Raw genomic sequence first — 12,803 nt, forward strand, 5'->3', positions numbered from 1 at the left:
TAAAATAAAACGAAAATATTCTCATTATAAATTGGGTGGGGCTAGTGGTGCAATAATCAATACTGTCTCATATCATTAAACAAATATGAGATAAGATATATTATCCCCTCTTTTATCTTATTCCATGTTATATCTAGCAATTCAACATAGCCTAAAGGCATATTTGAATAATTATCTATTTAGTATTTATTTAAGAAGTACTATAAATGATTTTTCAACTTTTATAAATACTTTTAAAATTTTGTTAAATATGTGATTTAAAAAAAAACATTTTTTATGCTATAAATGTTTTATAAAAACATCGTCGAATAGATTCCTAAAATGTGTTTGTTCTTATTTCTATTCAAAGTATTTTTAATAACAGTATTTTATTTTTAAAATATATTTAGAAGAATTACCAATGAAACGTTCTTCACGAAACACTATGAAAGTGTATTTTACAATATTTTTATTTAAAGTACCTCTCTTAAAAAATTATTTCCTTTGAAAGTATATATTTTTAAAAATCACTTATCAAGTATTTGTTGTAAAACAATATAAGTAATTTTTCAAAATTTTTGAAGTACTTTTTAAAAATTTTGTGTTTTTATTTCTTTTCAAAATTTTTTTTTTACCATAAGTGTTTTTAAAATAACTATTTGAAAGTATTTTCTAAATTGTCTCAAATATCTATTTTTTTTTAAAAAAATAATAATTAAAACCAAAATATTTTTTTAAAAGCACTCCCAAACGAATATTAATCCATGTCTTGCAAAAAATGATTGACATTGAGGGGTTGGTTAGGCACAAGGTCCTAATTTGCCGATCTAGTAAGTTGTTGCCTGCAAGTTGAAGACAAACAAGAAACGGTTGTGGTAAATAATTAACTTAGAAGCTTTCCGATTTTGGCTGATTTTTGGATCTTAAATTAAAATAAAATTTTTGGTGGGTTAAACATGAAAGAAGAATAAAAATAAGGTATCATGAAAATTATCTGAAATTTTATTTATATTTTAATTTTTTTTTCATTATATAAAATAGATTAGATTGGAGATAAAGTAGTAGACATGAAATGAAATTATGGGTTAAGTACATTTTACCTACCCCTCAACTTGTTTTATATTTGGCCCTCTCACATTTAAAACCCGACATTTTACCCCTAATTACAAATCTTTCATAAAATTATAAAAATGATTACTTTTTTTTATACTTTGGTTTGAATACTGGTATGAAATTAAGTAAAATCAATTTTGAAAATGAAAATTTTCAAATGTTTTCAAAATATAATAATAAGTAGTTCTTAATTTTTATTTTAAAGAGATATTCATATAAAGTGTGGTGGGTCAAACGTAGGCAATAGATGTTTTTCTTATATTTATCATTATTTATAAACTATTTATTGACTTTTTAATAAGTTTAAGGGGTAAAATGTTACGTTTTAATAAATTTAAGAAATAAAGAGATGAATTTTAAATATGAGAAAACAAAGTATAAAACATGTCAAAAATTAAGAGGCACAATGTATTTAATCTTAAAATGATTTAAAAACATATTTATGTTTTATTTATTTTTTATTCCTCTTATATTTAAAACAATGTATTATTTTAAATTTTATTCATATTTTTATTTAAAACAATTTTGTTTATGTTCAAATTCATGGATGCTAAACAAAGAAAATACATATTTTGTTCCTAATTATTTTTTAATAATATTTTATATATATTTTTAAAATATAATTTTTCTAATTTAGAGCCCATTTGTAATGATTTTTAAAAGTGTTTTTGAGGTGAAAATGGGATGTTTGACAAATTTTACAAAACCCTTTTGAAAAATTGGGAAAACATTTAAAAGAGATTTATCGAGAATCACTTGACAGGTGTGTTTTAAGAAAACATTTCAAAATTTTTGGAAATTCCAAAAATGCCCCCAATGATTCCCGATACCTCCCTTTCCTGTTGACTCATACGTCTCTCCTTCATTGTCCTCCTCCATCGCTCTCCATCCGAGACTACACGGTAGGAAAGACGCTCCACTTTCATTAGACATCGTTGATCGGATCGAAGGTAACCCTCTGTTCTCTTCTTTCTTTTTTTTTCCCTTCTTTTTTAATGTCTGATTGTCTTGAAATGTTAGTTAGGGTTTTGGTTTTAGGATTGTTTGGTTAGGAGGAAAGTATGAGAAAATGAAATCTGTAAATCCTCAAATGTTTTTACGGGAATTACTTCCAAGCCTTAACAGTTTTAGATCTATTTTTCAATAGAGCAGTCGAGTCTCATTTCCCAGTACTTCTCTCTCTACAACTCTCATTCTCTTCTGGTTCACATATGCAATTGCTCTGTTTAGGGTTTTTGGGTTCAAGTGTTGCAGGTTCGTTTCTTTTTTAAGGAAGAAAAACTTTGTTTGGTGATATCTTGTTATTTAGAGCCCGTTTGATATGGTTGTTGTCTCATTGCTGTTTATTTGTCTTTAATTTTGTGATTTTTATTCTTCACATTATTATTATTTATTTATTTATTTATTTATTATTTTTTATTTTTTATTTTTTTCCATATGGGTACTCGAGAATCATCTCCAAGATAAAGATCCACTGCTAGCATTTTTATTTATTTATTTACATTTAGCATTTTAGAAATGAAAATGTAGGAATAGGTCCCGCCATAATTCAAGCTTGTCCTTTCATCTTGGGATGGCAATTCTGCTCATGAATCCTATTGTTCATTTCTATATATGTTTTTACTTGATAACCTTAGTGGCCTTCTCCATGTCTCTGTACTTTCATTTAACTTGAATCATATCTACCAAGGGAGTACACAAGAGAGGAAAGACATGTAAATGAAAAGGGAAAAAAATATATATATATATTCCTTTGAAAATTTAATTCTTTCATAATGGACGAACTTTAGCTGCAACTCATCTTGTTTTATTTGTATCGACTCCAACCACATGTCTTTGCTGCCATCACCTTGCTTAAACTAGAGCCACTAGTTCACTGGGCTAAAATAAGGTCTGAAATAATTTTTTGGTCAATTTTCAATTCAAAGATGACGAGCCCTGAAATTAGCCAAGTCAATCTTGTTCCCAAGTGAACATAGTGCATATGCGATCCTGAGAAAATGTATTAGCCTAGAACTAGAGAATTCGAGCTCTAAACCATGTGGGTTGATCATGCCCGGTGATGGTAAAAAATGGGGAACCCTGTCGTGTACACTTTGCCTAACTTACCTAAGAAGGCTTCAATAATTTCACTTTATCAAGGGTTGTGCAAATTAGAGAGCCAAATCTAATTTAAGCTATTTGATAATAGGTTAAACTAGTAGAAAAGTAAATATGCAGAAAAGTAAAGAAACTAGAATAGTGTGCAGGAATTTGAAGTGTGTAGAAAATTAAAATAATTGGAAATGGATGATTGACAAGCAATTAAAAGTTACTTCCAGTAAAGTTGCTTCTTGTGATTTGAAAAAAGTTTGGAGTCTGTAATTGAAGCCCTAGACCTTTCTGGTATAACCTCTAATCATATCTATGGCCTTTGAAGAGTCTTGACTTTAATAAGTTGCCCCCTTTCTTTGGTGTTCTAGATCATGAAGAGTCTTATATGAGCCTGACCATGAGTTCTATGCCTATTTTATAGCGGTCTGCTATTTGTAGGCAGGGTTCTGCTCAGGTCTTAGACTCATTTCCAAGAGAAACAAGATCTCAATTCTATTGTCAAAAAATATAAGTTTTATAACTTAGATACTGAAATTACCTTTCTTATGATTGTTTTCTTCATCAAATAGCTCTCTACCTTGCCAATTGGAACAATCCATTTATCAATGATACATACTAAGTTTTTCACTTGTCCATCTGGTTTAAAGGCAGCTTTTTGCTACTTTTGCTTATTTTATTTTGTCTATCTGATTATTTTTTTGTCCAATTATGTTGGTATGGTGTTAGGCTAAACTGCACAGAATTCCTACTTCATAGAGGCCAAGTCTAATTAAAGTCATGAGTTGATGCTCTTCTTTCCCTTTACTTGTGTCTAACTAGAAAGCCAGTTCATTGTTATCATCAACATACAAAGTGTACAACTGTGCTCAATCAGGTGCAGTATATATTTCCATGATTAGACACTAGTGCTTTACTCCAATATCTACTAGGCCAGCCCAACAACCTCAATTTGAGATTGGGAAAGCCCCCTGGTCACTGAGATGACTTAGAATTTAGAACAAAAATAACAATGCTGATGACTTCATGGCGGCCGTGAGGTGCGAGGAGTGGAGTGGTGCAAGACGAGGCCCTTGGTCTCCGCTAGAATCTCGTGTAGTGATCACAGACAAGTCTCTTGTGGTAGAGGCGAATAGACATGCTAGGAGTTCTACCCTCCTGTCTGTGGAACCTTTGAGCCTTGGATACCAGCCCTTAGTGATGTTGCTTTAGGATGGCCCTTTTTTGGAGCTTTCGGGAAATGCAGTGAAGAGTCCTTCTAGTAAGGAGTTTGTGGTAAGGGATGAGGAGATGGTTTCACCTTATGATCTGGGCTTCGAAAGTGCTGCGGAGGGGGAGGAATTTGTTAGTTTGCCCAGTAGCTTTGTCAAGGTCAGTAGCAGTTTGGGGGTGCTAGTTGTGGGCTTAGAAAAGGAAATCAGTCTTCTTCTTAAGAATCTGGATTTGAGAAAAAAGGGGGTAAAGGGGTCAGGGGGAAAGAAGAAATCTTTGCCTTCTCCCCGTTTTGAGAAGGAAATCCGAAAGCTAGAGAGTTAAGTTAACTATGATTGCTCTCCATCCACTGTAAGGGGAAAGGGGAGGGGGTGCCAGAATTTAGGGAAGGGGTCAGGAAGCTTTAGAGCCCAGTAGGAGTTTCTTTTTTGGGGTTGCAATAGGGGTTCCTTTTTTCTCTTGCGTCTTAGTTTCTTTTGTGGCTATTTGTTGTTAGGGTGGTGGGTTTTTCTTTTCTTTTCTCCTGCTTGCCAATCGACCCTATTTGTATTGAGTGTACTTTGTTGTGCCTTTTGGCAAGTGTTTTTAATATATCTTGCTTATTTACCTATAAAAAAAAACAAATAACCATTGTAACACATCCTGGAAGTTACCCTTGGTGCAACATTCACATTTCCAAAGACCCCAATGTCCCAAGCTTTTAAATCCTTTTTCAAAGCTTTCAACTTTGAGAGCAGACTAAACCATAAGAACCATAAAACTCATAACTCTATCACCACTAATTAACCATGTCTATGAACCTTCCACTTTAAGTCACATATTCTCAAACCAAGAAGGGCGGAGCCCCATTCTCACCCCACCTCATCTGAATGAGGGAAATGATCCATTCCAACCATGCTTTGCACCAAATTAGAGAAGTGATCCTCCGAATCACCCATTACCAAAACCTGATCAAGTTGATGAGATCATGAGAGTCTATTTAGAACCCCTAGTTTACTCGCCTCTCATCTCAGGATCCTCCATTACCCTTTGTCTTTCCAACATCAAATCAACTTGTAAACACTTCCTTTGTAGATAAAATGTTTTTAATATTGCAAAAAGGAGTAATCATAATGGTTGGATCGATTTATTTGATATAATCACTCAAATTCAAGCTTACAAATTATCATAATAAAATATTTTTAATATTGCTAAGAGGAGTAGTCATAATGGTTTTATTTGATATCATCACTAAAATTCAAGCTTTCAAACATCCTCTACAAAGAAGTTCCAAAAGACTACAAGAAAGAGTTTCCACTTAAGACAAACAATAAAACCATTTCCATTGAAGACAAACAAACCATAGACGCTTTGCGAAACATGTATCCACACAGTCTAACAAACTTTAGAAATTCACAAACACTACCTAGAATTTTTGCTAAGCAGAAAAAAATTTATGCAATTTAATTCTTATTGTTATTATTATTTTTCAGTGTGAACAAATATGATTGAATTATGAAGTATTTGGCCAAAAGAGGATCTTGCCTATTTATAGTCATCAAACAGCCATCTACAACATAGGTTTTGGACTTTAAATAAGTCTATAAAACTCAAGGACTTCCACTCAACTTCTAGATTATCTCCATAAGATTCTTCTAACCATCAGAAAGAAATTACCACATTAATTTTTCATTCCATGAGTCTCCGATTGGATCTCAGATGTTCTCAAAGATCCAAACAGCGCCTTACGGACGATCAAGGTAATTTACAACAGAGAAAGCTCAACAAACCCTAATCCGAACTTGTTTTAAGATTTCCAAAAAATGGGGATTCACTTTTATGAACAACAACACAGCCTTTGATTTATGTTTCAGAAATTTTCAGTTCATTTGGATTTCTACAAATTACTTGAAAAAATAAAATGAAAAAGAATGAAAAGAGACTTAGGGTTAGGGTTAGGTTACCTTAAGGCGATGGATGATTCAATTGAATCGAATGAGAAATGCCCTGTCTTCTCTTCACTCTTCCCCTTTCAACCAAACGCTAACGTTAGATAGAAACCACTTCACGTTGTTTATTAACTAATTTTATTATTCTAGTTTAAGTAAAATTATTTTACTATTTTTGTTTTATTTTTTTCCCTTTTTTTTTTACCAAATTAAAACACACAATAGTTTAGTCTCAATCATATGCCATCATAGATGATAAATGAGTTGAAATTTTAATAAAATATTTAAATAGTGGAAATTTTGTTTTAAAATAACTTATCCTAATTATTTTTTATTTATTACTCAAACCGACGTTTTGAGAGATTAGAAAATTTTGAATAAAAAGTATACATTTTATGATTATTTCATTTTAATTTTGTGATTAATTCATAATAATTGATATAATTTTATTTTATATATATTTATATTTTGGACCTCTTGTTTGATATTAACTAGGAATTTTAACTACATCATTATAATTAAAGGGTAAAAGAAATACCATAATGTATAATTGTACTGTTGGTGCACTTAATGTTGAACAATATTCAATCTGTCCTTAATGTATAATTGTACATCATTATAATTGTACTACAGATTAGATAAAAAGGCTGTGTCATCGTCCACAGCAACAAACCCACCACAACAGTCCCCTGTTTTCTTTAAAACCTCTTGACTCCACAGATGCAGAGGAATGCCTAACACCCTCACCCAGACCTCCTTGACAACACCACTCTTAAGAAAACAACCAGCCTCAGGGGTACATCTTGCTAAATGCAAAAAATTATCCTTGATCCTTCTAGAACCTCTGGCAAGCACCCTCTCTGCCTCAAATTTATCCTCAAATTCAAATAACAGCAAAGCTCCCCCAAAAGCTGAAATCTTCACGGCCCTTTTCAATGAACAAAGATTGGTCATACAATTTTTCAATGAGGACAAAACAGGAGATGTGTCTGACCCATCCCCAAACCACCCAACGAAGATGTGTTACAATGGTTATTGTTATATACAATGAAGAAAATATGATACTGTTTTCTAATTAATTCTGTTGTGGCATCAGCATCGTGAAATATCAATCTGATAATGCTTTAGTAGCACTATAAGGTCATGTTTGTAATGCTAGAATAGAAAATGAGAATGAGAAAGTAATTCCATTTTCCATTCATTAATGTGTTTGGATTGTTTTTTAAAATGAGAATATAAATGAAAAATTCATTTTCATGGGAACCTCATCTCACCCCTACTAGAATTTTGATTCCTCTCTTCTATATAGTATTATAATTCGCTCCCGTTTCCATCCTATTTCCGTATGTCAAACACATCCTAGATGCCCTACGTCAAGTCATGAGGCTATCTATGGTCTTGTACCTTGCAAACTCATTTTTGTTTAACATTTGAATTTCATAACTAATGTCCTTATTGGTTTTACATGAATTTTTTTGAATGTGGGCATCAGACCGTGTTGGGGTTCATCTCCTTTGAATAGGTTGTCTCTCTTTGGGCCATGGATGGGTTGGTGGGACATAATAGGTGGGTTTGGGAATTCAGATATGAAAAACAGTTTTCTTAGTTTATTTTTGAATGTGGGCACTACTGTACACTTATGGACAATGCAATAGTTTCCAATGTATTTTTTATATTTTCAATTATTGCTCAGAACACTATGTAAAAAACCAGAATAGGTGAATTTGGAAACTCAAATATGAAAAACAGTTTTCTTAGTTTATTTTTCATGAAGACTACTGTATATTTACATACAATGCAAAAGTTTCCAATGTATTTTTTATATTTTCAATTATTGCTCAGAACACTCTGTAGAAAACAATTGAAAACATCTCAAATTTCTTCTAAAAAACATCTTTTTTTGAGAACAAATTTTAAAAAATTGTTGTTCAGTCAAAAGTTTGTCAAACATCTTTTTTGAGTTATAAAATTGTTTTTAAAAATAGTTTGCAAACAAACCCTAAGTTTCTCCATTCCTGTTTTGCAACTCATTCTGAATTGCTTCTACATAATACATGTTTCTCCTTTTGCACATTTGATATCATATCTAATTGATTTTGTTTTGCCTGGCCTTTTTAATTAAACTATTACAGGGGTATTTGAGCAGCAGTGGTAATATATGGCTTCCTTCCGAGCATTCTTGAACAGTCCAGTTGGTCCAAAAACAACTCATTTTTGGGGACCTATTGCCAACTGGGGATTCGTTGCTGCTGTATGTTTCACTTCCATAAAACTTTAGATATACAAGTTTAGATACCCGACATATTTACAGAGAGAGATTTATTTCATGCTGGTGAACATTTTCTATTACTATGGAATGGCAGGGGTTGGCGGACATGAATAAACCCCCAGAAATGATATCTGGCAACATGACAGCAGGTTAAAAAATTCGGGTTTGCAAAGGAGGTGAAATTTTCTTGGTATTAATTGGACTTCTGAGATTCTAATTTGGCTTTTGAAATTGGTGCTGCAGCTATGTGTGTTTATTCGGCCCTGTTTATGAGGTTTGCATGGATGGTTCAGCCTCGCAACTACCTACTTCTCGCATGCCATGCCTCAAATGAGACTGTGCAGCTTTATCAACTCTCCCGTTGGGCAAAGGGTCAGGGGTAAGTAACTAAGGATGCTTCTATTTCTTTCTTTTTATTTTTATTTTTTATTTTTTAGTGCTTGTTTGGATACACTTTCTGTGTGTTTTTGCATAATTATAACTTCTATATAAAATATGGTAATTCTTATATAAAAAATATGGACTTATCTTATGTCTTTAAAAAATTACTTTTAAAATTTTTAAAATTTGAGGTAGTAAAATTTTGTTATTATCTCAATTTTTTCAAACAGTTATTAAAGTCCATTGTCTTTTTAAGATTAGTCTTAAGAAGTTCTTACATTTTATATAGAAATTGTTATCATTTTCTGTTTTTAAAAATAGAAAATAGTGGATGTATTCAAATGATGCTTTAATTTTTTAAATCCACTCCATTTATCGGAACTGCTGATGCTCTACCTCTACACCACTTAAATACCGTGGAGGCTTCATTCCTATTTGGCACTAACTACCTTTCAGTCCTAATTGCATTTCGTATGGTTGTCCTATTGAATTTTGCTCAACTATATGATAGCTCTGTCGGTTCTTCAGAAACCTATTTTCCTTTCCATGCTAGGCCACAGAAAAAATTTGGGAAAAATATTAGTTTTGGATTATATATATTCTCAATCCAGTTGCATTTTATGTGGTTTTCTGATCTACTGTCATTGTGTTTACCCGCTTTCATGTAACTGTGAAACAGAGGAACCTTATCGGGTTTAGGAGTAGTGTATGAAACAAAGAAAATGAATAAGAATTTTAGATACGTGCTATATTTGTGTGTTTTCTTTTTGTGTCTATATAATTCTTCAATACTTGGTATCATTTAGTATTTTGGAACATCATATTGGAAATTTTGGACCCGAAAACAGGTTGTTTGAAAATTTGTTATGAAACAGGGTGATTTTCAAAAACGTATTTCTTTGTAGACCATTATGAGAATTAAGAAAATACAGAGAAATCACTTTTCTGTGATCTTAACCCAAACCCCCTTCATCATGATCTTCTCCCTTTTCATCTTATTAAAATTGAGTTTGTAAGCATAACTTTATTCTTAAAAATAACATATACCTGTTTTTAGAAATTGTTCTAAAAGACTAATTTGTGAGAGCTGCTTCTGAAAGCGTTGCCAAATAAGCCCTAATATTCTCTTGGTACATCAAGTCCCAGTATATTAACTAACAAAACTCTTCCCCTTTGCTTGCTTTATAACAGGTACTTGCAGGAGAAGAAAGACGAAGCTGCATCTAACTGACTTGGTGCTGCCTTCTTCTACTTTGCTCGATCAGCGATTTCTGTCGGGGTTCCTGGAAACCACTGGCATCTTGTGTCAGACTCCTCTGAAACACTTCACTTTCAATTTTATTGCATGTATTAGCAGAACCAAGCAGATCACAGTCGAATGAATCTTGATTCCTATTGTGGCTTTGCTTTTATGGCAATTAATAAATCTGTAAGATAGTAGTATTTGATCCATGATTTCATTACTGAAATGTAGCACTGCCCAGAGATGAATGTTGATTTTCCTCCTCTGTGAAGCCTTACATGGATGGTTTAGTAGTATTTACATGAATGATACAGATAGAGGAGAGACTTAGATTAGTTAGATGTATCTTTGGGCAGTCTCTGCTTCCCCACAAGTCTAAGAAATATGTAGATTTTTTTATTTTCATGGAAAATGAGTACAATGAAGATTAAACAGGGAGAAATACAGAGTCAAAAGAATAACCTTGAGGGGTAGTTTAGTTGGTTCGGCTATGGGTTTGCTTCTTAATGGTTACCAGTTTGAGTGTCCTCAGGGCCAGGGCCATTGGAGGTTTATCCAGTCGTTAACTTCAGGTCCCTGTAGGATTAGTCAAGGTGCGCGTAAGTTAACCCGGAGATACATGGTTATAAAAAAAATATATAGAGGCAAAAGGAGAATAATGAAAAATAAAATATAAGTTTAAACTTAAAGCTTAATATATATTGGGGGTTTTAGATGTTAATTTCTTTATATAAAAATATATTTTTATTTTACTTCTTATATATTATTTTTAATACTCCAATTGGATTGGTTTTTGAGAAGTTATAAGCATGGTTTTAAGTTTAGTACAAGGGTGTTTGGTAAAACTTAATAATTATTATTTAATTATTTATATTGATTTTAAGTTTAATTATATTTAAGTTATTGATTTAAAATTTGTTATTTAATTATCGTTATAAGTATTAAGGTTATTTGATAAAATTAACTAACTAAAATAAATGAATGTAAAAATACGAAATAAAAATATAGATTATTTTTACTTATTACTTAAATTTATTTTATCAAATATATTTAATTTACTTTATAACTTAAATTAAGTTATTAATTCATTTTAAGCCATTAAATTGGCTTATCAAAACACCTATTGATATATCTTTGTATAAAATTTTATGAAAAGAATTATAACTTTAAAAAAAAGAAAATTTAGTATAAGTCAATAAAATATTATTTTTTTTGTAGACATTATTTTTAATTTATATAAAAAAAATTATTTTATCTTTATGAAAAATTTATAATATTAATATTAATTTTAAAATATTATAATTTTTGTCTTAGTTGAAAAGTTCAAACAAAAACAATAAATTATTCCAAACGAAACCTAATTCTTATTTAAAGAACTCTTATGGAAATAGTTTTTGAAGATCAAACAGAACTTTTGATAAAAATTTTATCTAAGAATATTTTATACAATGATTTACCAAGGAAGACTTGCTCCCCACATAACACCCAAATTTTTAGTTATTAAAAAAAAAATTATCATAATTGTTCATACATAACATAACAGTCAAACTAAGATTGATACTAGGGACATCTACTTACTTTTTGAACGTGAAAAGTCAACCATAATCCAAGTACGCTTAAATACAGTGAGAGAAAGAAAGAGACCACAAACCAAATACCCTTGAATAAAGAGAGAGAAGACTTTTGGGGCCGCGTGGTTTTTCAATTTTTATTTTTTTAATAATAATTAAAAAGATAAAAAATTAAATTGATTATTTTTTATCATATTTAAGTAGACAACATCTTGTTGAAAAATAAGTTGAAAACACTACTTTCACTTTTTTATTTTTTTATTTTTTATTTATTTTTCGGTCTCCAAACAAAAATTTTATACCCAAAATATTTTATTTTTTTTATTTAAAAAAAAAAGAAAAACATCTCAATCGATCCCTTTTGGATATTTAAAGCTCTAATACTTTTCATGGTCCATTAGGTGGGAAATGTCAATCTGAGTGTGAGACTGCGTGCATGAATGATTTGGCGGCTAAACATTAAGCAAGTTTACACATTCAAAGCCAGCCTCCTATGAATGCTTTTAAAAAGGAGATGATCATGTGTTTTTTGAATTTGGTAATCGAAAAGTGCCTGAAATTCAAAAAAAGTGCAACCATTTTTGCTCCCTCTACATCATTTTCACATGTTTTATATCAAATCGTTCTAGAAAATATAAAATGAGTTTAAGATCAGAAGTTGTTATCAAAATATTTACCTCATTCACGTGACTCTCTTTTTTGGGGATAATTGATTAAAAGAAATAAAATAAACATAAAATTACAAATCTAATATTTTACTCTCTTTTTTTAATCCAAAAAAAATACTTTTACATTTTTTTTTACAAAAATAATTTTTTCTTTTAAAATACAAATGTAAATAATGAAAGTGTTAAAAGGGTATTTATATCAAAATTATATTATTCTTCAAGTTAAAAAATGGAAAAAATTGTTTCTATAAATTTTTTATATTTTCATTAATTAATCCATTTTTTTTAGTGTAGATAAATAAATAAAGTGTAACTTATTATTTGAAATGTTTTTTATTTTTTTATTTT

General features: G+C 30.7%; 1 protein-coding gene across 5 annotated transcripts; it reads left to right on the plus strand.

Annotated features, from left to right (window-relative positions):
• The first annotated feature begins 1,858 nt into the window (after positions 1-1,858).
• Positions 1,859-10,425, plus strand: LOC100250743 (brain protein 44-like protein). Of its 5 annotated transcripts, none has more exons than XM_003634165.4 (6): positions 1,937-2,042; positions 7,816-7,889; positions 8,456-8,574; positions 8,687-8,741; positions 8,836-8,971; positions 10,165-10,425. In XM_003634165.4, exons 3-6 carry the CDS (start codon positions 8,482-8,484, stop codon positions 10,202-10,204), a joined length of 324 nt encoding a protein of 107 aa, XP_003634213.1. In that variant the 5' UTR covers positions 1,937-2,042; positions 7,816-7,889; positions 8,456-8,481; the 3' UTR covers positions 10,205-10,425. The 5 variants fall into 5 exon arrangements, with proteins under 5 accessions (XP_002283422.1, XP_019082250.1, XP_003634213.1 ...); XM_059734016.1 differs by lacking the exon at positions 1,937-2,042 and adding an exon at positions 2,050-2,346; XM_002283386.4 differs by lacking the exon at positions 7,816-7,889 and having other exon boundaries at positions 1,859-2,042.
• Positions 10,426-12,803: the final 2,378 nt, after the last annotated feature.

Source organism: Vitis vinifera, chromosome 17 (assembly GCF_030704535.1).
Source record: "Vitis vinifera cultivar Pinot Noir 40024 chromosome 17, ASM3070453v1".
Lineage (NCBI taxonomy): Eukaryota > Viridiplantae > Streptophyta > Magnoliopsida > Vitales > Vitaceae > Vitis > Vitis vinifera.

Bases quoted from the DNA above. Each gene is read 5' to 3' on its own strand.
- LOC100250743 (XM_002283386.4), top strand. From the start codon at position 8,482: ATGGCTTCCTTCCGAGCATTCTTGAACAGTCCAGTTGGTCCAAAAACA. The intron at 8,575-8,686 runs GTATGTTTCACT...ATGGAATGGCAG, and splicing joins ACTGGGGATTCGTTGCTGCT to GGGTTGGCGGACATGAATAA. The intron at 8,972-10,164 runs GTAAGTAACTAA...GCTTTATAACAG, and splicing joins CGTTGGGCAAAGGGTCAGGG to GTACTTGCAGGAGAAGAAAG.